The 25,086-nt window shown below is 44.0% G+C and overlaps 1 protein-coding gene across 3 annotated transcripts in view; it reads right to left on the minus strand.

Annotated features, from left to right (window-relative positions):
- The window catches only part of ST3GAL1 (ST3 beta-galactoside alpha-2,3-sialyltransferase 1), a 239,461-nt gene that overhangs the window by 57,199 nt on the left and 157,176 nt on the right, over nt 1-25,086 (minus strand). For 2 of the 3 annotated variants that reach the window (XM_030219429.1, XM_030219421.1), the window contains one exon: nt 11,062-11,822. In XM_030219429.1, the coding sequence (XP_030075289.1) occupies nt 11,062-11,379 (318 nt within the window). In that variant the 5' untranslated portion in view covers nt 11,380-11,822. Of the gene's footprint in view, nt 1-11,061; nt 11,823-12,205; nt 12,288-25,086 lie in introns of those variants that run through there. The other variant, XM_030219436.1, reaches the window with a different exon arrangement.

Raw genomic sequence — 25,086 nt, forward strand, 5'->3', positions numbered from 1 at the left:
GAGGGAAGTAGGGCTAGACAGAAAAAAGTAGGTAAAGGAAGAAAGCAGGTAGGGGGAAAGATTAGAAAGAGAAAAAGATAAAAGGAAAAACAAAAAATTGCACAAGGCAGATGAAAGAAAAAAGGGAAATAAGCCTGCCTTTCCTGTAATCTGCCCACTGGGGTTGGGGTTTAGTAAGGCTGAGATTACTGGAAAGGTCAGAAGAGTTGAGAGGAAATGGTCTTGAAAGAGTGGCATTGAGAAGGGAAAGGTGGAGGATGAGGAAGGGGGAAACAGAGTGGGCAGGGTGGGAGGGGTAAGAAAAAGGAGAATGAAGGATGGGGAGAGAGGATGAACGAAGCAGCTGAGAGGGCAGGATGGCGAGGTTGATGGAGACTCTGAACCAAAGGGAAAATTCATCACTGCTCGCTATTGGGGGTGTTAACAGGTTACTGATGGCAACATCTTGAGGAGGGGCATTGCTGATTTCCATCAGTGATCTGCAGTGGTATATTAGGAGCCTGTTTTACTGAACCTTAGGGGAAAATCCACTGCTTATTTCTAGGATAAGCAGCATAAAATGTATTGAAATGTTTTGGGATCTTGCCAGGTACTTGTGACCTGAATAGGCCACTGTTAGAAACAGGATGCTGGGCTTGATGGACCTTCGGTCTGTCTTAGTACGGCAACACTTATGTACCTTTTGTAATCCTAGCCCTTACCTTTTCCTCAATATTTCAATTATCTAGCTTAAATCATGAAGGAATATGTCTAGTGTTAGTGCACGCTAAAAACACTAGCACGCCTACAGCACAGCTTAGTGAACAAGGCCCTAAGTATTTAATTACATCTGCTCCTAACTCAAGATTTACTGGTCTAACATTATATGATGTATTTTACTTTCTGTTACTATATTTTGAACATGCTCATGTTTTTCTAATTGCTACGTAAACCATATTGAACCTGAGTTCTACTCAGGCTAATGCAGGATATAAATGTCATAAATAAGTAAATTGTAGAGAAATCCATTATTGAAGCAATAGGAGTTTGACATCACTGGTCACTTGGTCAAATGTTAAGAGTTTAGTGAAAGATCCAGCCAACCTTGAAATAGGAGGAGGATCCCAGGGGCAGATATTCAAAGAGATTTAAACCAGCCAGAAACGGCTCACTTTTCAGGGCTAATAGGACATATTCAGTGGCACTTAACTGGATAGTGTCGCTGAAATTGTCCGGTTAGTGCCAAACTCAAAACCAGCTATTTTGAGGGAGTTCCGGGGTCAGAGTCAGCACTTGGTCAGTTAACTGCAGATATTCAGCACTTAATTAGCCATGGTAACTGCATAAATTAGGACCACATAGAAAGTTAGTCCAATCTTTATAAGACTCACCGTAGCCAGTTAAGTGATGAATTTTACACTTAACTGGCTATTTTATTTATTTATATTTTGCTCACACCTTTTTCAGTAGTAGCTCAAGGTGAGTTACATTCAGGTACACTGGATATTTCTCTGTCACAGGAGGGCTCACAATCTAACTTTGTACCTGAGGAAATGGAGGGTTAAGTGACTTGCCCAAGATCACAAGGCGCAGCAGCGGGATATGAACCAGCCACCTCTGGATTGCAAGTCCGGTGGTCTACCACTAGGCCACTCCTCCACTCCACTCTTATGTTGTCACTGGCTCTATATACCTGCAAATTCAACGACGGAGCCCAGCACTGAATGTCTGGGGATAACACCGGCGGCAGTCAGCAAAATGCTGATTGCCACCGACTATCGAGCCCTTACTTTCTAGTATTTCAAACAGGATGGGGGGGGGGAGGGGAGAGGAACAGGGGACTCCAAATCCCTTGTGTAAGATTCAAACCTTCCTTCTGGCCTACACCCTTAATATAAAGGAAGGGCCTCCCTGCTTTTAGGTGCTAGACGATCAAGCTCCATTAGTCATAGTGGATAGAGGAACTCAAATCTGAATAAAGAGATCTAGGAGCATCTACAGCAATTAGGATTCCTTAAACCCTCTGCTGTATTAGAGTCAGTGGAAATGGGGAGCTCACTGGAGACAGAGAGAAGTGGGCTTATTATGCAATTACAGGTGAGCCTTCAGAGCTTTTCTAAATCTAACGTTACAGTTCTACACCACTGTCTAAAGGCAGAAGATTCTAGAACCATTTACAGCAGCCATTCATTTGGAAGAACAAATTCTTCATGACAATACAATAATTAAATACTTATACTATGTCATTGTTCAGAACCTGTTGAATGAGGACTTGCAGCACAAGAGGACCAAGACATGTCTAGGAACTTACATAAAAATCAGTGTTTTAAGAAACTTTTCTGGAGGAGAACCTTAATGGTTAGTGTAGTGGCCTGAACCAGGGGAACTGGTTTCATTCTCATTGCAGCTAATTCTGCACCTGACTCTGGCTCCTCAGACCACGAAGGCCTGCCAGAACTCTCCGAATCCTCACAGCCCGACCACGGTGGGGGGGGGGGGGGGGGGGGGGGGGGGAGGAGGTGCACCACAATCTGAAGGGGAATTAGCCCATCTACGCTTTTCTTTATGCCAATTATCAGGGAAAATAGCCTCAGCGGGCAGTCCCAGGCCAGAATCCACTGGGGGGAGCAATAGAAGGGGCCTCAGACAACCCTTGAGGGAGAGCTCTTTTCAGCATGTATGCTTTATGCAATAACACAAAATCAGGGGAGAAAAACTCGCCCTGGGCACCCAGATCCCGTCCGGGGCTAGCCGCTCCCTGAATAGCCTCAATTCGAGGTCCCCCCCCCCCGGGCTTAGGGCTCTCTGTCTCTACGGAGGCCGCGCCATGCGGAGAATTCAAAATGGCGTCCGCTGCCAGCTCTGAGCGGGAAGAATCATCGCTCGCCATGCTTGGGCCGGCTCTTACACCTGTACAGCATGATTTACAGAGCCCCGCTGCTGATTTGCGCTTGCCACACCGGGAACAGCGCTTTACATTCTCTGCAGCCATCGCCGAAAACATTGGGAAAATTCAAAATGGCGGTTTCGCGCCAAAAACGCCCCAATCGCGGGCCCACCCCGGAGGAGTTAGAAAACACTCTTACCTCACCGGACCAAGTATCACAGCTCCGGTCCCATAGAAGAATCAAAGGAAAACTTCTGTTCCATTTTTTTTTTTTTAACGCTGTGAGGAAAGCAGAGGTAATAAGAACTCCGGAGGCTCAGATGAGTGGGAAAGGCAAACCAATGTGCCTGCATCCACTGAGTGGGAAAGGACAGGGAAAAGCAAGCTAATATGTCCACATCCACAGGGGCATGGGTAAGGCAGGGAAAGGGCTAACCTATGTGCCTTCAAAGTGAAGCTGCTATAGCCTCTAACACCCCGGCTAACAACTGGCAAGCCAGGAGCCACCCCCAGGCAAATTTCTGATGGAGCTCGAAAAAGCTGCAGCCACCCTGCTTGGGGAGATAGAGAATACTGAAGAAGCAGTGGAGCTGGCTGGCCATAAGGCACTGTGAAAAGTTGAGTGCTCTCTATCTCCCCCTGCTGGTTGATGGACACAACCCATACGTAATGGCTTAATCTGCTTGATGACAAGGAATCAGTGTTTTAAGAAACTTTTCTGGAGGAGAACCCTAATGGTTAGTGTAGTGGCCTGAACCAGGGGAACTGGTTTCATTCTCATTGCAGCTCCTTGCGATTCCGATACAAAACAAGTACCTGCATATAATATGTAAACCGCTATGACTAACCCCAGAAAGGCGGTGTATCAAGTTCCATCCCCTTTTGAAATGACGTTTTCAGGTTCTTTGAAAAAACATGTGTCTCCAATTTAACCTCCCAAGGCAGGACATTCCAACTTTGACCAAGCTGATAGGGACGTGTATATAAACATTTAAAAAGCACAATATATTTATTCATATAGCTGGGGGCAAGACCAAGGAAAAATTATGCCTTACCTGATTTTCTTCAGTCAGCGTCACTATTCTAAAACCAGGTGTTATACCTTCCCACCAGCAGATACAGGTAGAGAACTGAACTCGACCTGTAACATCATCAGTAATAATCTGTGGTGCTCTATGGAACAATCCATAGATTGCATCTGCCCACGCAGGTGATGGTCCCTTTGTAACGCACCCATGCCCCACCAACCACTAACTCCCGAATGACTGCTATGCCAAAGTCCAAACAGACCCTGGCCAGAACATCCAACTAGTAAGGCTTCCGAGAGCCATGAAGGAGCACAAATAGGTGATCAAAGACAAAAAAAAAAACCGACTAAATTTGCCTCCTCCAGATACTGGAGAAGCGCCCTCTGGATATCCAGTCTGCGGAGCCTTTGGCCCACAGGAGAAGAACCTCCCGACCCAAAGGAGAACAAACGTCTCCTGATTCACATGGAAGGGAGAAACCACCTTTGGCAGAAAGGATGGGACCATATGCAAGTCCACTGAATCCGCCGCAAAGGACAGATACGGATCCCTTAACGGTAGTGCCTGAATTACTCATTGCTTTCTTGACAATTGCCCTGGTTCCCTCTTTTCTTCTATTCCACCTGAGGTAATTCAGTACATAATGCTTAGACTTAATGAGTTGTTAAAGTCAGGTACTCTTCCGTTAGACACGTTGTTCTTGCCCCTTTGTTGAAGGGATCAAGGTTGGATACATCAGTGGAGGCAAATTATCACCCAGTAGCAAGAATCCCTCGTTCCAAGATGGTTGAAACTTATGTCAGTAGGCAATTTTCTTGTTATTTGGACAGATTTTCTATCTTACATTGGTCATAATTTGGTTTTAGAAATGCACAAAATACTGAGACTTTTGCTTAACTACATATGTTAAATAAGCTTGCTTGTCTTAAGTACATATGTTAAATAATATTTATGCCTATGTGATCTGGTAATATTGCTTCAGTTTGATATATTGGCCACGTTTGACACAGTCGATGAATTGTTGCTGGAACAATTTAGTCAGATAGGAATTGCTGGAACTGTGTTTAAATCCAGAGGTGGCCGGTTCAAATCCCACTGCTGCTCCTTGTGATCTTGGGCAAGTCACTTAACCCTCCATTGCCTCAGTTACAAACTTAGATTGTGAGCCCTCCTGGGACACAGAAATATCCAGTGTACATGAATGTAACTCACCTTGAGCTACTACTGAAAAAAAGGTGTGAGCAAAATCTAAATAAATAGTTCAGGGAATTCCTATCTAATCGGAGTTACTCTGTAAAACAAAATAAACAACTCTCCAGGTATTGGTTTCCAGGTTGCAGGGTCACTCAAGGCTCCCCGCTTTCTCCAATTTTGTTTAATTTTATGTCATCTCTTGGTAACATATAGTTGGGGTTAGGTGAATATATTATGCTGATAATATTTTATTACTACTACCAGTGCCACCTTTATATCAAGATTTGATTACTTTGTAACAACTGGGATGAATGCAATCCAGAATTGGGCCTTGATGAATAGTCTGTTCAGCTCTCAAAAAAACAAGATTTTGTGGTTTAGGAATCAAGGTGTTGATACCCCCTCTTTGCTAACACTGTTTAACAACAAAGTTTTTGTGGTAGAATATGAAGCTAGAGTATTAAGGGTGTTTCTTAATTCCTCTTTAACTTATGCGTCACATATTAATTATGTAAAAAATGTTTAAAAATGAGGCAGTTACGATTAGTTAGACCACTTTTTGGCAAGCAAGCTTTTGCATTGCTAGTACAGATACAGATAGTACACCCCTGTGGGCCAACACTTTACAAGACCAGAACACTGTACCAGTGATTTCATAGCAAGAATCCTGAAAGGTAACTTTAAAACAATACAGGAATGTAAGACCTTTGAAGTCAGAATGATTGAATATTTTGTCACCCAACAGACAGGACTTAACAAGGATCTGGGTTTTCTAGCCCATTATAAACCATAAAGTTGTATTTCTCTGTTTATCACCCTCCTCTCATCCTGTTAGACTATCAATGAAATGCTTTAATGTCCCCTTGCATACCTCCTACCCACCCCCACCCTGCTAGACTGTCAATGAAATGCTTGGATGTTTCACTTATATATACTATCAGCTACCACATTTGCTTTATTTCCGATCTGACGAAGAAGGGCAACCTTCTAAAGCTAATCAAGAAATGTATTATGTCCAATAAAAAAAAGGTATCATCTTATTTTCTTTTCCATGTTTTATTTTGTTTGATTTCTATTGATAACCTTAGTACAGATACTAATTCTGCCACACTTAGATAATTACAATGTTTTATTTTCTGGTATAATGAAAAATCAGGGGGAACTACAATACAGAATACAGCAACAAGATTGATTTTTAAATTGAACATATATAGTAGTGTCTCCTCATGTCTTACAAATTGCATTGACTTCCTATAGCTGAGAGAATCAAGTTTAAAGTTACTTGCTTGGGTTTTTTTTTCATATTTTATATGGTTTTACATTGGAATTGTTGATCAATATTGCATCATTATTTATAAGTTGTTAGGTCGTTCTGTTCATTAATGTTAACAGTTGGTTTTATGTCCACCTGTTTAAGAAGGTTCAGTTTCAGAGAATATTAAATTCTACATTGGCTCAGGAGTTTCTTTATGAAATTCACTACCCCTTTTTATTAGATTAGATAATAACTATCTTAGTTTTAGGAAGAAGGTAAAAACCTAAACATAAAGGAATCCTGTTCAGAAGGAATGGATCCTAAGGAGCTTAGCCGAGAATGGGTGGCAGAGCTGGTGGCGGGAGGCGGGGATGGTGCTGGGCAGACTTATACGGTCTGTGCCAGAGCCGGTGGTGGGAGGCGGGGCTGGTGGTTGGGAGGCAGGGATAGTGCTGGGCAGACTTACACGGTCTGTGCCCTGAAAAGGACAGGTACAAATCAAGGTAAGGTATACACAAAAAGTAGCACATATGAGTTTATCTTGTTGGGCAGACTGGATGGACCATGCAGGTCTTTCTGCCATCATCTACTATGTTACTATGTTCTATTTCCAAAGAGCAATATGCGATTGTTTTTAACTGTTATCGATTGTTTTATGAATTGCTGTACGATTATGTATAGTGTACACCGCACTGAGCCTTGGAAAGGGGATATTGACGGTATGTAGGATTGTTTTGATTCAATGAAGCTACATAGGACCAGAGAGAGAACCTATGATTTGTGCCTTATCTTCAACTACTGGCAGATTTTTATTTATTTATTGCATTTGTATCCCACATTCCCCCACCTATTTGCAGGCTCAATGTGGCTTACATAGATGGGTATAAACCCGTTAGTCTGGACTGAAGTTTCAGAGGGTGGCTATGAAAATGGTCCATGGTTCTTGCAAAGCATATGCAAACAAGACACCGGAAAAGGAAAGGGGATGGGATTTGACATACCGCCTTTGTTACAAACAAAGCGTTTACATATTATATGTAGGTACTTATTTTGTACCTGGGGCAATGGAGGGTCAGGTAACTTGACAAGAGTCATAAGGAGCTGCGGTGGGAATCCCGTTTTCCTGGTCCTCAGATTGCTGCACTAACCATTAGGCCACTCTTCCAGTTCAAAAGGCAGAATAGGGAAGATTACTACTACTACTATTTAGCATTTCTATAGCGCTACAAGGCACTGTAGAAGATATAGGGAAGATATGATAAGGACATATAAATACATTCATTCTTGCATATGCTCAAAAAACTCCAAGACAAATGCACAAGAGGTAGAGGGTGCAGTTTATAGGAGGAGGAGGAGGGTAATGGGTCAGGAGTTATCTAAGGAAATGTTCCTTTACAAGGATGCTGGATGCTTGAACAGTTTCCCACATGGAGGTGGTAGAGATGACAACTATGTCTGAATTCAAGAAAGCTCAGGACAAATACAGAACCCCAGAGTGAGGAAGGGATTGTACAGCCCAGCAGTTGGGTTGCATGGGCGAACCAATAGGCCAAATGGTCATTATCTAGTGATAGGTTCCATTTTTCCCCCCACTTAGTTTAACACAAACAAAACACCTCGTTTTTAGCACTTTGGAGGAGTGGTTAGCACAGTGGTCTGAGAACCTGGGTTCAATTCCTTGTGACTCTGAGCAAAGTCACACCCTCCGTTGCCCCAGGTACAAAGTAAGTACCTGTATATAAGATGTAAACTGCTTTGATTGTAGCCATAGAAATGCAGTATATCAAAGTCTCATCCCCTTTCCCTGTCCTTACTTTCCACGTTTCACCCAAAAGGCTTTCAGATATTTGAACCTTCCTCCTTCTGAGAAGCCTCAGACTTTTTGAAATGCTAAACCACTCGAACTTAACACCTCTTTAAAAAAAAAAAAGGTTACATCTCTCATATTTCCACCCCTTGATATCAAATAAATCGGCTTTCACAATGCTGCCGTTCTACTTAAAGGAATACAAGAGACCCTCTCCTTCCAAGTACTGGATTAATTACCGAAACTGAGCATTAATGTTCATTGTTCTTTGTCCCCTTGCTCTTATTATTTTGAACCTCCCACTTGTGTATTTCTCCAAGTACCTCATTCATTTGGCAAGAAAAGTGGAGAGCAAATGGAAGCTGTGTTACGATGTAACCCCCACCAAGGCAGAAGATGAACTGTTCACAAAGAAGACCGCTAACTGCACCTCAGATAAACGCAGGTCACTATTATTTGAAAGCCTGCTGTCCCCTTTAGGCCAGTAGTTCCCAAAACTGAACTATCCAATGATGTTGAACCTGACAGATTATTTTTGTGAAAGTGGAGCATTTTAGAGTTGGATTGTATTCTTATTGTTGAATTTTTTTTTTTTAATTGTACAAAGAATTGGGTTTGTGTGTAAATATTTGTTTTAGCCTAAGTAGGTAAGTAAATAAATAGGGAGTCACAAATGGTTCTGGTGGAATTTAAGTCAAACCAACAGCTGCATGGTTAACTAAGAAGTTAACAGGTCTCCAGAGCATTTAATCAGTAGCACTCTGGGGCTACCAGTAGGACAGTTCACATTTGATATCTCCCTGGCAGAAAAGCGTGGACTGAGCGGCACACTTACCACTCTCATAAAAGCATAAGCATTGCCATATTGGGACAGACCGAAGATCCATCAAGCCCAGCATCCTCTTTCCAGTAGTGGCCAATCCAGGTTACAAGTACCTGGCAAGATCCCAAAGGAGTAAAACAGATTTTATTCTGCTTACCCTACAAATAAGCAGTGGATTTTCCCCAGTCCACCTTAATAATGGCTAATGGACTTGACTTTTCTGAAATTAGCCAAAAACTTTTTTAAACCCTGCTAACTGCTTTTACCAAATGCTCTGCTTACAACCTATGCTTCTCTAACCTTCTCTCATAATTCCAGGCAGGTACAGTACAGAGCCCTCAAGAAGCCCCTTTTGTCAGCTGCAGACTACATTGGGTAGAGTTGTGGAGGGTGTGGGGGGAGGGGGGGGGAAAGAGACTGGCAGAGATCAGCAGAGGCAAGGAAGGTTAAGAAAGTAATATGCAGGAGGAAGGGTATACCAGAGATAAGCACTTAAACTTGCTTCCAGTTATTATGCAATACTAAAAAAAAAAAAAAAAAAATGGTTACAGCAGCAGTTTTTGGAGTTTTTGGTGAGGGGGTGGTTCAGCTCTACCTCCCCCCACCTAATTGAAAACATCTATGCTTTTTCCTGACCTATTGGTTATTGAAAGCGGATTCTGTTTTGGTAGTCATCTGGGGGAATGGGACTTTAAATAAGCATAACAATTTTAGCACTTAAGCTAAACTAAAGACGATGATCCTATTTTGCCACAGGGCCTCTGTGCTTGTCAGATACAGGGTCCCTATCAGTTCCTTCTCTTAAAAGGGCTCATTCAAAAGTACAATCATGCATTTTCAACTGCAGGTTATAGAATTTATGGACTCAAATCCCTGAGGATGCCAATTTGTTGTTTCAAAAGCAAGTCTAGGTTTTCTTGTTTTCATTTTAAATTCCTGCTTTGTAATCTGCTCTGAACATGGTTTCAGAATGGTAAAAAGTCTTCAGGGCGATGTACATAAGTAATGCCACACTGGGAAAAGACCAAGGGTCCATCAAGCCCAGCATCCTGTCACCTAAAAAAACAAAACTGGGTTGGGAAGCATTGCTCTATACAAGACCTCCATCCTTCAAAGAAAGGAAACCCCACACCCTCCTACTTGGACCAGTTCTGAAACCAGGCAGTGTAGATTCTTGGGTACAGAGAAATATCTACAGCATCAGGAGTTAAATCTGAATAAAATTATGGTACTGCATTAGCATTGGTACAGTCAAAGATATTTTAAAAAGTCTGTAGCATTCTTTGGAGAACAAAAAAAAAAAAATTGTTCTTTCCTTAGGAATACAATCTCCGCTTGAAAAAAGTAAGCTAGTTAAAATAAAAAAGAATAACCCAAACCAAGACAGATAAAATTCACAGCATACAAACTGCAATTTAAAATTACGTTGGCTCCAAAAAGAATTAGGGGCCCTTTTACTAAGCTGCAGTAAGTGCTAACGTGCGCTTAACGCAGCTTAAAAGGGTATACTGTGGGACATACTCAAATGTCCTGCTTTAAGTTCCACATTGGCGCATTAAAATAATATTTTTGTTAGAGGGGCGTGTCTGGGGCAGAATGGAAATTCCTGCACTAATTGGTGCATCCACATTACTGTGAGCAAGATCATGTGAACCCTTACTGCCTACAAAATAGGTGTTGATAAGTGCTCACATGGTAATTTAACAGCTGCACATTAATGGTGACATTAGCAAATGGCCACTAATTTAAAAAAAAAATGGAAAAATCGGCCATTTTACTGCTGCAGTAAAAAAAATGGCCTTAGCGTGTGGGAAAAACCTGCGTAAAGGTGTAAGGCCACTTTTTACCACAGCTTAGTAAAAGGACCCCTTAGCTAGCAAGAGGCCCATGAACAAGAAATCCTGTAATCCCTCCCTTGAAGAAAGTCAAGTCATTGAACCGGTCTTTTAACTGGGCACAAGCTTATGACAGTTCATCAGTGTCTTCTTCCAAATGAAACAAAATTAAAATCCTTTGCAGAACCTTAACAGCAGAAAACCAACACAAAACAGGTCAAGATATACAGGCAGCAGAATGTTAACTACTTACCGCCCACCACTTGTAGATATCTGTAGAAATCCGATGACTAGATCTGGTCAGCAAAGGTGACACCGACTGATTGAATCTCTCATCAAACCACAAGGAAATGCCCGGATCCGAGATGCACCTGTTGCAGCTGCACGGTCGCCAGGTGGATTTGATCCACCTCTTGATCTGCTCCGAGATCCGGCCAAAATATTTTTCGGGGTGCCAGGTGATACCCCCCACGTGCTGAGTGTAGTTCAGCACAAAGGACATCACAGTGAAGGCAAACAAGGACAGCGCCAGGGTGAACACCTTCCGATTCCTGTTGCGCAGAGCAACCATTTCATCCACGTTAAATCTTCAGCTTTCTCCCTTAGGCCCCAGAAGTATTTCAGATTTCGAGCGGGATTAAGATGAGATGGTGACAAGGTTATTTGGTGCTGCTGTGTAGTCAGAAGTTAGAGTATATTTTCTTGCAAATGGTACTTGTTCTGTTAATACTACGCCCTAAAAGCTGCGTAGAGGAGCAGCATCTGTTTGATATCTAGATTAAAGGTTTCCAGGATCACTTTCATTGGTGTGTTTTTTTTTTTTTTAAACAGCTACTAATTTCTCCCAGCTTTAAATCAGCACTGCCAGGGACTTCCTGTCCCCATCTAGAAACTGGAAATTACCAGCAGAATCAGTGCCACCTTGACCCACAAAAGAAAAAAGGCTGGAAAGATTTTAGTTTCTTTTCTGCAGAAGATAGCTTCAATATTCAGGCATCAGGATGCTCCAGTCACCTATACACAAAGACAAAAGAAATTAAGCCGCAGTTAGACTCTGCAACAAGAAACCATCATTTCCAGGCTGAGGGCTGCAAAAAGGTTGGTTTTACTTGGGGCATGGCTTGGCAGCCAGCTTTTCCTCAGCAAGATGAAACAGGTTAATACTGTCACAGACAATGGTGCTTAACTTTATGAAAAACTTTTCTCCGCCTCCCTAGGCCTGTCTGGCACTTGCAGAAGAAAAAGATCCCCAAGTGCTTTTAATTTGAGTTTGCAGCCGCACAGCTTTGACTTGGTTCATTTCCCAAGGCTGACCTTGCTGTTTACCTGCCAGGGTATTTCTAATTAGCAACAGCTGAACGGCAAACAGAGTAATGAGAGAAAAGAAAGAACCGGACCTGCAGATGCATCCCCACCATGCACACACAAACCAGGAGTAATAAAAACAATTTTCAAGATGTGTAGGCCCCTCAGCATTTGGCACCTGCTCTGCAGTGTATGTTTTTCAAGTACATCCCACCTTGTACATGCTCATTACACATCACTATAAGTGCCTGGAATTGCTGCAGCTTTATTAAAAGTACAGCAATGTATTGTGAGGAGGCTACTTCACCCCCGCAGGGATAGGTTGCTTTCAGCAGCTGTTATCTCACAGCAGCAGAAGGCAAGAGACATCACACACACTCAAGGCAGAATTGGCACAGGCACCACTGGGACATTCACCTTCAAATGATACAAGTTTCCGAGCTAGGCACATAACATCTGCATGGAAACCATAAAGATCTGGCTTAAATTTGGGACAATTTCAGTCTTTCCCTGACAGGAGGGCATATTGCGGATTTTTAAGACAGTGCCCAAAACAATTTGAAAAGTGAAAATGGCCCAATGCATGTCAATAATTTAGCTCTGTCAAGCAGGGACTGTCTCTTCATGTTCAAGTGTACAGCGCTGCATACGTCTAGTAGCGCTACAGAAACGATAAGTAGTAGTAGAAGAGGGAAGGAAGGAAGGAAAAGCGGTCGTTTTCCCAACAGTAGGTTTTCCCTGAATTTCTACAATGAGCAGAACAAGGCACAGAACGGTAGCTGACAGCAGATACCCAAACTGGTGTCTATATTGTTCCCAGCCACTTTGATGAGGTCTTTTAGCTGCCTGATATAGAAGTGAGGCAGCCATGGCATAATTATATATATATAAGAAATCATATGAAGGGTTAATTCTGTTAAAAGCTTGGTATTTGAATTGAATTCTTATTTCAAATTTCAACTTTTACTTTGTAAGTGAAGTGAAGGTATGCCAGATGGTTCAGATTATATTGAACTCTAGCTGTCGAGCAAAAGGGTTAGAAAGGTCAGAGAAAGGAATTTCTTTCACCCTTGTGAATAATGAAAGCTAGCTCAACAGCTGTATATTATTAGGCATACTGAATAGTTTTGTAGGCAGGCAGTTTGTTTAGGATTAAATAGAAAAATGCTTAGATAGAAAATACTATTTAGAGAGAGAGAGGCAATAGATTAGTATTTACAAGTTTTTGATATTTAGAATATGTGTTATAAGGATGCTTACTTTAGAATATGTTGTATTCTGTGTAAATTAATAAGGTTTGTGTCTGTGTAGAATATCTGTTAAATTCTGTATTACTCTTTGTCTGCTGTTTAAGAGGTCAAGCAAGGACTGCATTGAGGAGATCAACATGTGGTTTGACTTAGCCATAGTTCTGGCTGGTTCAATGTATAAGCTGATAGGTGAAGAGGTCAGAACTAGTCAGCTCTCTTCTCCTTGATTAATTATAGCTAAGTGTAGGACTGGCCTCCTGGAAGTAATAACCTGATATGTATGCTATTAAGTAAGATTGGCTTTTGACCCCTTTAATGAATGCCAGAGTTTAGTTAGCAGTTAGTACTAGGAATATGAGAAATCAATCATAATAACATGTAAGAGACTGGAGACCAAATGTCTGGCTTAAGGGGCCCCAGGTCAGAGGTCAGTTTAGGATGTCTGGAACCTATGTAACTGATATTTCAAAAGTAATGATTGGTTGAGGCAAGGTAGCCAATCAATTTCTTAACCAATTGGGAGTAAAGGGGGCTAGGCTAGGAGGAGGGCTTAGGACCCTATTTAAGTAGGAGCAGAAGCAGTTTACGTCAGAAGGAGCTCAGAAGAAAGAGAAGGACAGAAGGAACAGACAGAAGAAGGAGAAGACAGCATAAGAAGAGAAGCAGCTGAGACAAAGACACAGAGAGCTGAGAGAAAGACACAAAGAGAAGAAGAGACTTAATGCTGATGTCCTGCTTTGTTTGCTGGCAAATAAAGAAGATTACTTTCTCATTCTGGTGTGTGCTGTCTGACTCCTGAAGCATCACAAATTCATGCATCCATTCCTGCAACAATTCTTGGTGGCAGCGGTGGGATGAATCCTGCATTAATCCCAGCACCCAACAGACTGGAGAACATTCGCCGGGTATGTATTCTGTATTCTGTATTGTAATTCTAGCTAGAAAATTGTAAATCAGCCCCTCAAACAAATTGAGGAAGGAGAGCCTGATCAACTCTCAGCGAAGGCCCTAGTACCTTCTAATCTAGAGGAGATTAGAAGCGAAAACGCTTGAGCTTATCTGTATCTGAGAAATCTGAAATTGTTGGGTGGGATTTTCTGTACTGAATGAATGTGTGATGCCTGAATGTTAATGAGTGCGGACTTCTTATAGCTGCATTTCCAATTAACGCGAGTTCAATTGGTCAGCAACGGAAGGAAGCGATTGCTGTCTGTCTACCTAGTGTCTCGAGAGTGCAGACCCCTTACTGCACTTTCAAAAATTCCCTCCCTTTTTGTGTGTTGTAACTGTAAGCATTATGGGTGGGACATCATCTAGACAAATTGCTACCCCCCTAGACTGTATGCTTAAGAACTTCAAGAAAGGATTTTTAATTAATGACTATGGACAGACTTTAAGCTCAAGTACTCTAAGAACCTTGTGTGAAGTTGAGTGGCCATCTATGGGAGTGGGGTGGCCCCCTAGTGGCAGCTTAGATATTGAAGTAATCCGGAAGGTCTACAGCATAGTTGTAGGAGAACCAGAATATTCTGAACAACTCCCTTATATAGATTCCTGGGACAGCCTTGTGACTGACCCTCCCTCCTGGTTAAAAACTTATATGGGATCCCCAGTAAAATTCATGTTAGGCCGTGTTCAAAGAAAGATTAGAAAATCTAAACTAGAAGAGGGAAAGAGCCCTAGGAAGCTTACCACCCAATCAGTGGCTTCCGCCCCTACCCTGTCTGAGAAACCCATACTCTCTGATGACCCCTCAGATCTTGAGCCACCACCTTATGGCCCATTGTTGGGGTTCCGTGCTACCCCCAGAGATCCACGCCGTCCAGCCCAAGCTTCTCCAGCACAGGCTTCTCCGGATAGTTCCTCTTCTGTGCGAACCCCACCACATCCTAGGTTGGACTTTTCACCTGGCCTCTACCCTTCTGTGCCAAATCCTCTCCTGTTAACCTCTGAAGACCCGTTTTGGGTTCCACTCCCTGACTCCTCAACTCCTGACAGCCCAGCCTCTCCCTCTAATACCCCTACCCACTCATCAGGGGCCCGGCATCCCTTTCAATGGACTGAATCACCTGTGACCACCTCTCAGTCTATGAGTACCCCTCCCCATCCCTCAGGGGTTCAACCTACCTCCACTGAATGGGTTAGACCCGCTGCAATCACCTTTGAGCATGATAGGAGGGTAGCTCCTAGCTCTACCTCAGGTTCCATTCCCACCTCCTCGAGAGTTCTGCCCCTCCGCCAGGTAACTACCACTCGACCAGATCCTAATAATCAGGGTCAGGTTATACAGGCACAGGCCTATCAGTATGTACCCTTCACAACCACCGATCTCCTGAATTGGAAGACGCATTACCCCTCTTATACTGAAAAGCCTCAGGCAGTGGTGGACCTAGTGGCTAGCATTATGGCCACCCATAACCCAACCTGGACTGATTGTCAACAACTTCTCCTGACCCTCTTCACAACTGAGGAGAGGCGGAAGATTTTGCAAAATGCTGAGGCCATCACGCGAGAGCGTGTCCCCGGGGGGACACAGGACCCAGAGGGATGGGTTAGAGCTCGGTTTCCTCGCGCAGCTCCAGATTGGGATCCAAATGATGGGCAGCACTATGAACTGTTGTCTGGCTATTGCCGGGACTTACTGGAAGGTATGAGGAAAGGCATAAAGAGGCCCATTAATCTGGCAAAGGTCTCTGAAATTCTCCAAGGGGCAACTGAATCCCCTGGGGCCTTTCTAGAGCGACTAATTGAAGCCTACAGAACATACACCCCATTTGACCCTGAAGCCCAAGAAAACCAGAGAATGGTGAATAGTGCATTGGTGGCCCAGAGTATGCCAGATATCCGGAAGAAGTTGCAGCGTCAGGAGGGATTCGCAGGGATGAATACCACCCAGCTAATTGAGATCGCAACCAAGGTTTTCATTAATAGAGATCAGGAGGTGCGCCGAGAGGCTGACCGGAAGATGCAGAAGAAGGCCGACCTTTTAGCGGCAGCCATTACTAATTCCACCCTTAACCGAGGTCGACCTCTAGCTAATGGGAAGCCAAAGTGGGACCCCGGACCACCAGCCAGGCCCCGAGATTCCTTCAATCAATCCCGGCCAAGGGGGGAGAATCCCAGACCAAGATTGGAGAGGGACCAGTGTGCCTATTGTAAGGAAAGAGGGCACTGGAAAGATGAATGCCCCCAGAGGCGCCAGGGACTGAGAAGGGGACCAGGAGATCGAGGAAGCCGAGGCCGAGTTCGAGAGGGAAGATATGAGCCTCCTGAATCTGACATCATCGGGATAGCCGAGATGGCAGAATGGGACAAATAGGACAGACCGGGTTCCTACAAACTGGGCTCCCAGGAACCTATGGTCAAGTTAACTATAGGGAGCCGCTCAATTCCATTTATGATTGATACAGGAGCTGAACATTCTGTTGTGACGGAGCGATTAGCGCCTGTGTCTGGAAAAACTGTCCGAGTGGTGGGTGCCACGGGGGTGCAGAACCGGAGGCCTTTCCTGACAACCCGTAGATGCCAATTAGGCTCACACATAGTCACTCATGAATTCCTGTATATGCCAGACTGTCCAATCCCTTTGTTAGGTCGAGACCTGCTGTCCAAGCTTAGGGCCCAAATTTCCTTTGACTCTGATGGCCAGACTTCAGTCTCCTTTCGGCCCCCGACATCCAGCCCTAAGGGTATATTGAGTTTCTGCTGCCCTCTTGAAGAAGAATGGCGGCTGCATCAGTCGCAGGGCCAAGTTGACCTACCCCTGGCAGACAGCTTTCAGGTCAGTGGGGTATGGGCAGAAGATAATCCCCCAGGGTTGGCCCGAAATATTCCTCCTGTACATGTAGACTTACTTCCAAGTGCCCGGCCAATCCATCTTCGCCAATACCCAATTCCCAGAAAGGCTCTGGAAGGGATTCAAGCACATTTGAATCGTCTGTTATCCCATGGAATTATTCGTCCTTGCCAGTCTCCATGGAATACGCCACTACTGCCAGTTCAGAAGCCAGGGACTGAGGACTACCGGCCAGTCCAAGACTTACGAGTGGTTAACAAATCCACTATTTCATTACACCCTGTAGTGCCTAATCCATATGTCCTGTTAGGATTGATACCTTCTGGAGCTACCCATTTCACGACACTAGACCTAAAAGATGCCTTCTTTTGTATTCGGGTGGCCCCCGCCAGTCAGCTGCTTTTTGCCTTTCAATGGGAAAACCCAGTAACAGGAAGGAAGCTTCAGTATACATGGACCCGCCTGCCACAGGGGTTCAAGAATTCCCCCACCATTTTTGGGACAGCCCTAGGACAAGACCTTAAGACTTTTAAATCTGAGCCTTCCAGGCGAGTTTTACTCCAGTATGTAGATGACCTCCTGATTGCAGCAGTGACTCAGGAAGAGTGTTTTGAGGCTACCAGAGAATTGCTGGAGCTACTCTTGGATGCAGGCTATAAGGTCTCACGCTCAAAGGCCCAACTTTGTCAGTCAGAAGTGAAGTATCTGGGCTTTTGTATTTCCCAGGGAAGTCGGAGACTGGATGCTAGTAGGAAGCAAGCGGTAGCTGCAATTCCCCAATCCAAGTCCAGAAGAGAAGTTAGGGAATTCCTGGGAGCAGCTGGATTTTGCAGAATTTGGATTCCAAATTTTGCATTGATGGCGAAACCCCTTTACCAAGCCACAAAGGGGGGTGAAAAGGAACCATTTGAATGGGGACCTACTGCTCAACAATCCTTCATTGCCATAAAGAAAGCCCTACTCCAAGCCCCTGCGTTAGGCCTTCCTGATGTGGAGAAACCTTTCTCATTGTATGTCCACGAGCGACAGGGGGTTGCTCTGGGTGTGCTGACCCAGATGATGGGATCCTGGCAGAGGCCTGTTGCATACCTGTCTAAACAGCTGGATGGAGTGGCTAAAGGATGGCCAGCCTGCATGAGGGCCATTGCAGCAACAGCCTTACTGGTCCAGGAAGCTGATAAGTTGACCTTGGGGCAAGAACTGGTTGTTAAAGTCCCCCATGCAGTTCTCACCCTCATGGAGTATAAGGGCAACCACTGGTTTACAAATAACCGCATGGTTAAGTACCAAGCCAGCTTGTGTGAGAATCCACGGATACACCTGGAAACAGTGGCTACATTCAATCCTGCTACTCTTTTGCCAGCATCTGAGGGACCACCGGATCATGACTGTATCCAAACTATGGATGAAGTGTACTCCAGTCGACCAGATCTTAAAGATGTTCCGTGGAGGGACCCAGATGTAATTTATTTTACAGATGGAAGCAGTTATGTGGAGAACTCCAAGCGACTGGCAGGCTATGCTGTGGTGACAGAGGACAAGGTGATAGAAGCGAGAGCCCTGCCCCAAGGAACTTCAGCCCAGAAAGCAGAACTTGTGGCCCTCATACGAGCTCTGGAGTTAGCAGCAGGACTGGTGACCAACATTTATACTGATTCTAAGTATGCCTTCACAACCCTACATGCTCATGGAGCTTTGTATAAGGAAAAGGGACTCATAAATGCTGCAGGCCAACCTGTTAAGTATGGACCTGAAATACTTCAGCTGCTAGAGGCTGTGTGGGCCCCTAAGAAGGTAGCTGTCATTCACTGCAGGGGACACCAAAGAATAGATACTCCAGTGGCCCGAGGGAACCGCCATGCTGATCGGGTGGCCAAAGAAGCTGCTCGAGGACCCCCAGCAAGTACTGTGACTCCCCTGTTCCAAATTCGACTGCAAGAATGGACACCTATGTATACCCAAATGGAAGAGAAATGGGCTCAAGAAGAAGGTGCAGTAAGGAGACCTGATGGCTGGTTACATCTCCCTGATACCAGAGTTCTGGTGCCACGCCACCTAGCTTGGCCTGTAGTGTCTCAAGCTCATGACCTATCACACTTAGGGAAAACAGCACTAGCCCGCCTACTCAATCGAGTAGTGGTGCTGGAAGGATTGGATAGTCTGGTTGCCACTGCCTCTGCCCGATGTACTCTCTGTGCCCAGAATAATGCTCGTCAGGGACCCCGTATTCCACCAGGAGTTCAGTCTAGAGGACTAACACCCTTTGAGTCCCTAGTTATAGACTTCACAGAAATGCCCAGGAGCGGTAGGCTCCGATATCTTTTGGTCATGGTTTGTACCTTTTCTGGGTGGGTGGAAGCATATCCTACAGTCACTGAGAAAGCCACAGAAGTAGCTCGAGCCCTCCTTAGGGATGTCATCCCCAGGTATGGACTGCCCCTTGCCATAGGTTCAGATAATGGTCCCGCCTTTGTTGAAGCTACACTTCAGGCCCTGTCCCGCGCATTGCGCATTACCTGGAAATTGCATTGTGCCTATCGTCCCCAGAGTTCAGGGCAGGTTGAGCGGGCAAACAGAACCTTGAAAAATAGCCTAGCAAAGATTTGTCAGGAAACCCAATTGAAATGGCCACAGGCATTGCCACTAGCCCTCTTTCGCCTCCGATGCACCCCAACTAAAGGAACAGCCCTCTCTCCCTTTGAAATTGTGTATGGGAAGCCCCCAGCCATTTTACAGGGAATTAAGGGAGACATAGGGATTTTAGGGTCTGCCCAGGTGCAGGAGCAGGTAGCCCTCCTGGGTAAGATAATTTCTGAGCTTCAGTCTTATGTGAGAGAAATAAACCCTGTCCCCTTCCAGGCTCAGGTACATTCCTTCCTGCCAGGGGATAGAGTTTGGGTGAAAGACTGGAAGCTCCAGCCTTTGGGGCCCCGATGGAAAGGACCTTTTACTGTTTTGCTTTCTACCCCTGCAGCTGTGAAGGTCGCAGGGATTACTCCATGGGTCCATTGGTCTCGAATTAAGTCTGCTGACCAGACTGAGCCCAGCACGGATCAGACGGAGCCTAGACAGTGGAGAGCAGAAAGTGATCCAGCGGAGCCATTGAAGTTGCGCCTGACCCGAATCAAAGAATCTACTAGCTGAAAAGAAGGGTCAACTGCATACTGCAGGAGCTGCTGAACTTCGGCTTCATACTGAGACTCTTTCTGTCCAGATTCTGGCTTTCTTGGAATTTGAAAGCTTGATCCTTGTCAGTTGAGGGTCTATCCCAACTGGTATAAGAACTCAAAGACTGAGAACACTATATGAGAGTAATCTGTGATTAGCACAGACTGTTGAAATATTATTGCTTAATTAGTTTGCTGTATTTGTTTTAGATTAGGAAGAAAGAAAATGTTAGTAGTTTGGATGCTTTTGTTGTTTTCTACTCCTTGCCTCCTTGTTCCTAATACCCCAACTCGCTCCAACCTTTGGTTACACTCAGTCCAGGAACTAATTAGCCAGGCAAAGATTACTTCCCCTTGTATTGTGTGTTCCCGATTTTCTCCTTATACTACAGATGTCCCAGCTGTACCTGTCCCTGTGCAACTCCCAGCTCTTATACCTCCCTACTTTTCGAGTTCAGGTCCTTGGAGCCAGGATTATACTTGGTGGTCCTTTTATAATGCTACTTCCCCCTCTGAATCTTCTCTAAGGCCAGTTTTTACGTCTCCCTATCCAGCTTCTGGAGTGTTTTGTTTAACAAGAAGCATCTCAACTGTTCTTCCCATTCCCTGTAATTATACTAATGTTCTCCCAGAAAAAGGAGAATCTGTGTGGGTAGTTTCTCCAGGTACTCCTATGTGCCCTGCTACCATACCTGCAGATTATGACCCAGGTGATTATCTGGCTCCTAAGCGTACCACTGAGAAGACTATAGTGTCCAAGCTTATTTTCTACTTTCATAAGTCCCCGGGGTATGAAGAGTTATTAACAAATGAGCAGCCTGTCACAATTGGGGATTGGCGCCTATGGTGTGCAAAGTCTCCATTTCGTCTTCGTTCCCCTGGGATAGGGGCTCGCATTATGGGCACCCTAAGTACCCTGTCCAGCCTGAGCCAACATTTATTGGGAACTTTCCTCACCCTCTCCTTGGTCATTACTGGCTCTGTGATAATGTCCTCCACATGATTCTTCCCCCTACATATAATTTTTGTGTATTGGTAACCTTGAATTATTTTCCTAAAGTTATTCCTCTTAAGCCACTATCCCCGCACCGCTCTAAGCGAGAGGCTTTGTCCTTACCCTCCTCCGTTGCCACAGAGGATGAGGCGATTGAATTAGCCCTCCAGTATATTAATTCTACTTATCCTCTGACTAAAAAGAGACTTGTAGCCCTTTCTGCCACGGCCTGGATTCCAATTGGAGGCCCGGTAGCGGGTATTACTGAACTAGGTATGGCTACCCGGAGACTTCAATCCCTACTCCATGTTTTAGTTCATGAGCTGAATGTGGTAGTCAATGCATTGCAGGATCAAATTAATGAATTAAGTATAGTTTCTAGGTATAACCGTATGGGTCTTGACTATCTCTTTGCAGCCCAGGGTGGTCTCTGCACAGTGCTAAATTCTTCAGAGTGCTGTACTATTGTCATAAATAGGACGCATGTAGTTAGGCATGCCATGGATAAAGTCCTACAGTTGGCTAGCCTTACTGTGGAGGATTACCGAGGAGGATTAGACCTTACCTCCTGGTGGTGGTCATTGACCTCCTGGATACGTCCTTTGTTCATTTCCCTAATAGTCTTAGTTTTAGCAGGGTTGTTGTTTTGTTTCCTGGCCTCATGTGCTTCGGCAGTATGCCGTCGGACCTTAACAAGTAGGGTAATGGTGATTCACAAGTCTATTCCTAATTAGGATCACTATAATCTCCAGAGTTTGAGTTGTGAGACTTATCTCTGCATAAGCTGATTTTAGTCTCAAAGGGGGGAATGAGGCAGCCATGGCATAATTATATATATATAAGAAATCATATGAAGGGTTAATTCTGTTAAAAGCTTGGTATTTGAATTGAATTCTTATTTCAAATTTCAACTTTTACTTTGTAAGTGAAGTGAAGGTATGCCAGATGGTTCAGATTATATTGAACTCTAGCTGTCGAGCAAAAGGGTTAGAAAGGTCAGAGAAAGGAATTTCTTTCACCCTTGTGAATAATGAAAGCTAGCTCAACAGCTGTATATTATTAGGCATACTGAATAGTTTTGTAGGCAGGCAGTTTGTTTAGGATTAAATAGAAAAATGCTTAGATAGAAAATACTATTTAGAGAGAGAGAGGCAATAGATTAGTATTTACAAGTTTTTGATATTTAGAATATGTGTTATAAGGATGCTTACTTTAGAATATGTTGTATTCTGTGTAAATTAATAAGGTTTGTGTCTGTGTAGAATATCTGTTAAATTCTGTATTACTCTTTGTCTGCTGTTTAAGAGGTCAAGCAAGGACTGCATTGAGGAGATCAACATGTGGTTTGACTTAGCCATAGTTCTGGCTGGTTCAATGTATAAGCTGATAGGTGAAGAGGTCAGAACTAGTCAGCTCTCTTCTCCTTGATTAATTATAGCTAAGTGTAGGACTGGCCTCCTGGAAGTAATAACCTGATATGTATGCTATTAAGTAAGATTGGCTTTTGACCCCTTTAATGAATGCCAGAGTTTAGTTAGCAGTTAGTACTAGGAATATGAGAAATCAATCATAATAACATGTAAGAGACTGGAGACCAAATGTCTGGCTTAAGGGGCCCCAGGTCAGAGGTCAGTTTAGGATGTCTGGAACCTATGTAACTGATATTTCAAAAGTAATGATTGGTTGAGGCAAGGTAGCCAATCAATTTCTTAACCAATTGGGAGTAAAGGGGGCTAGGCTAGGAGGAGGGCTTAGGACCCTATTTAAGTAGGAGCAGAAGCAGTTTACGTCAGAAGGAGCTCAGAAGAAAGAGAAGGACAGAAGGAACAGACAGAAGAAGGAGAAGACAGCATAAGAAGAGAAGCAGCTGAGACAAAGACACAGAGAGCTGAGAGAAAGACACAAAGAGAAGAAGAGACTTAATGCTGATGTCCTGCTTTGTTTGCTGGCAAATAAAGAAGATTACTTTCTCATTCTGGTGTGTGCTGTCTGACTCCTGAAGCATCACAAATTCATGCATCCATTCCTGCAACAGAAGCAGTAGACAGAGCTAAAGGCCAGAGAAGTGGCAGGATGTGGCTGCCAGTGCCGGCTTTACCATTAGGCCATCACCTGTGGCAGCAGCAGCAAAGAACAGCTGCAGTCAAAACATGAAATAGGTCTTAAATCGTATAAATTCAGAATAACCACAATGGAGGGTCCTTCTGCCAGCAGGAAGTGTAAGCTGTTTTCACACAGCCAATTTAGCCAGTTTTTTTTGTGGGGGGGAGGTGTTGTGTAGGTGAGGTTATAATAGAGAAGACAAGGGGCCTAAAAGTAGGGGAGAAGGTATAAGGCTGAAGGTGTGCCCAGGGCACTTAATATCCTTGCACCAGCCTGGTGGCCAGCTAGCAGGACAATATCCAAAGGGATGCTGGGGAAAAGCTACACTGCAGCCAGAAGAGCAACGGATGGAAAGTTTATAAATTTTGGTCAAGACTACCAAGTCCTGCAACTTTGAAAAGGCAGAAGGTCAGAAAAATTAAAACAAAGCAAAAAAGGTTTTCAAACAGGGTCCCCCCACCAGGGTAAAATGTAAGAAAGTGTCATCTTATTTCTACTTAAATGACTGGTAAAATTCTCTGCTACAAAACTTGCATAGACCATACTTAACTTGTGAACCATACTCAAAATCAACTGGAAGAGGTGTTCCCTCCCCCCCCCCCCCCCCCCCCCCGTAGTCATATATTTTGTGTATTCTGCCCGAGAACACAAGAATGACTATACCAGGTCAGAACAAAAAAGGTCCATTTAACCTACAATCCTGTTTCTAACAGTGGCCAATCCAGGTCACAAGTACCTGGCAAGATCCCAAAATGTAGCAACATTCCATGCTTTTTTTCCAGGTCTACTTTAACTGCTTATAGACTTTACCTCCAGGGATTAGACCAAACCAAGAACTACAATAATAGGAAATGGAGCAAAGGTCAAAACAGCATAGTAAAAGGTAGGAGAGCCGAACTACAGTTGCGATTGTTTAAACCAAGTGATGGAACTCATCTTGTATGAAGAAAGACTAAAGAGGTTAGGGATGTTCAGCTTAGAAGAAAAACAAATGAGGGGAAATATTAAGGACTACAAGTGGTGCAGAATGAGTTGGAGAATTGATTTTTTTACTTTTTCAAAAAGTACAAAGATTAGGGACACTCAATGAAGTTACATGGTAACACTTAAAACAAATTGGAGGAAATATTTTTTTTCACTGTAAAAATAGTTAAGCTCTCGAACTCTCTGCTGGAAGATGTAGTAACAGCAGTTAGTGTATCTGGATTTAAAAAGAAGGTTTGGACAAGATCCTGGAGGAAAATTCCATAGTCTGCTATTGAGACGGACATGGGGAAGCCACTGCATGCCCTGGGATTGGCAGCATGGAATGTTGCTACTATTTGGGTTTCTGCCTGGTACTTGTAACTTGGATTGGTCACTTTTGGAAGCAAGATACTGGGCTAGATGGGCCATTGGTCTGACACAGTGTGGCTTTTTTACGTTATGTTCCCAGTGCACAAATTAGCTATCCCTTCAACTAGAAGTCTGGCTGTAGCTCCCAGGTACAGCAAACCGAGTCCTGTTTAATACGATGGTGTGTACATGGTCCGTGCTCTAAAATCGACAAATTCCCCTCTGCCTGCCACTTCAGTGCATAAAGTTATGCCACGTTTTGTAATTAGTAAATCACTTGTAGATTGCTTCCATCCAAACTGCTGTACAATTAAATCAAGGCCACAGA

Source organism: Microcaecilia unicolor, chromosome 1, assembly GCF_901765095.1.
Source record: "Microcaecilia unicolor chromosome 1, aMicUni1.1, whole genome shotgun sequence".
NCBI classification, from domain to species: domain Eukaryota; kingdom Metazoa; phylum Chordata; class Amphibia; order Gymnophiona; family Siphonopidae; genus Microcaecilia; species Microcaecilia unicolor.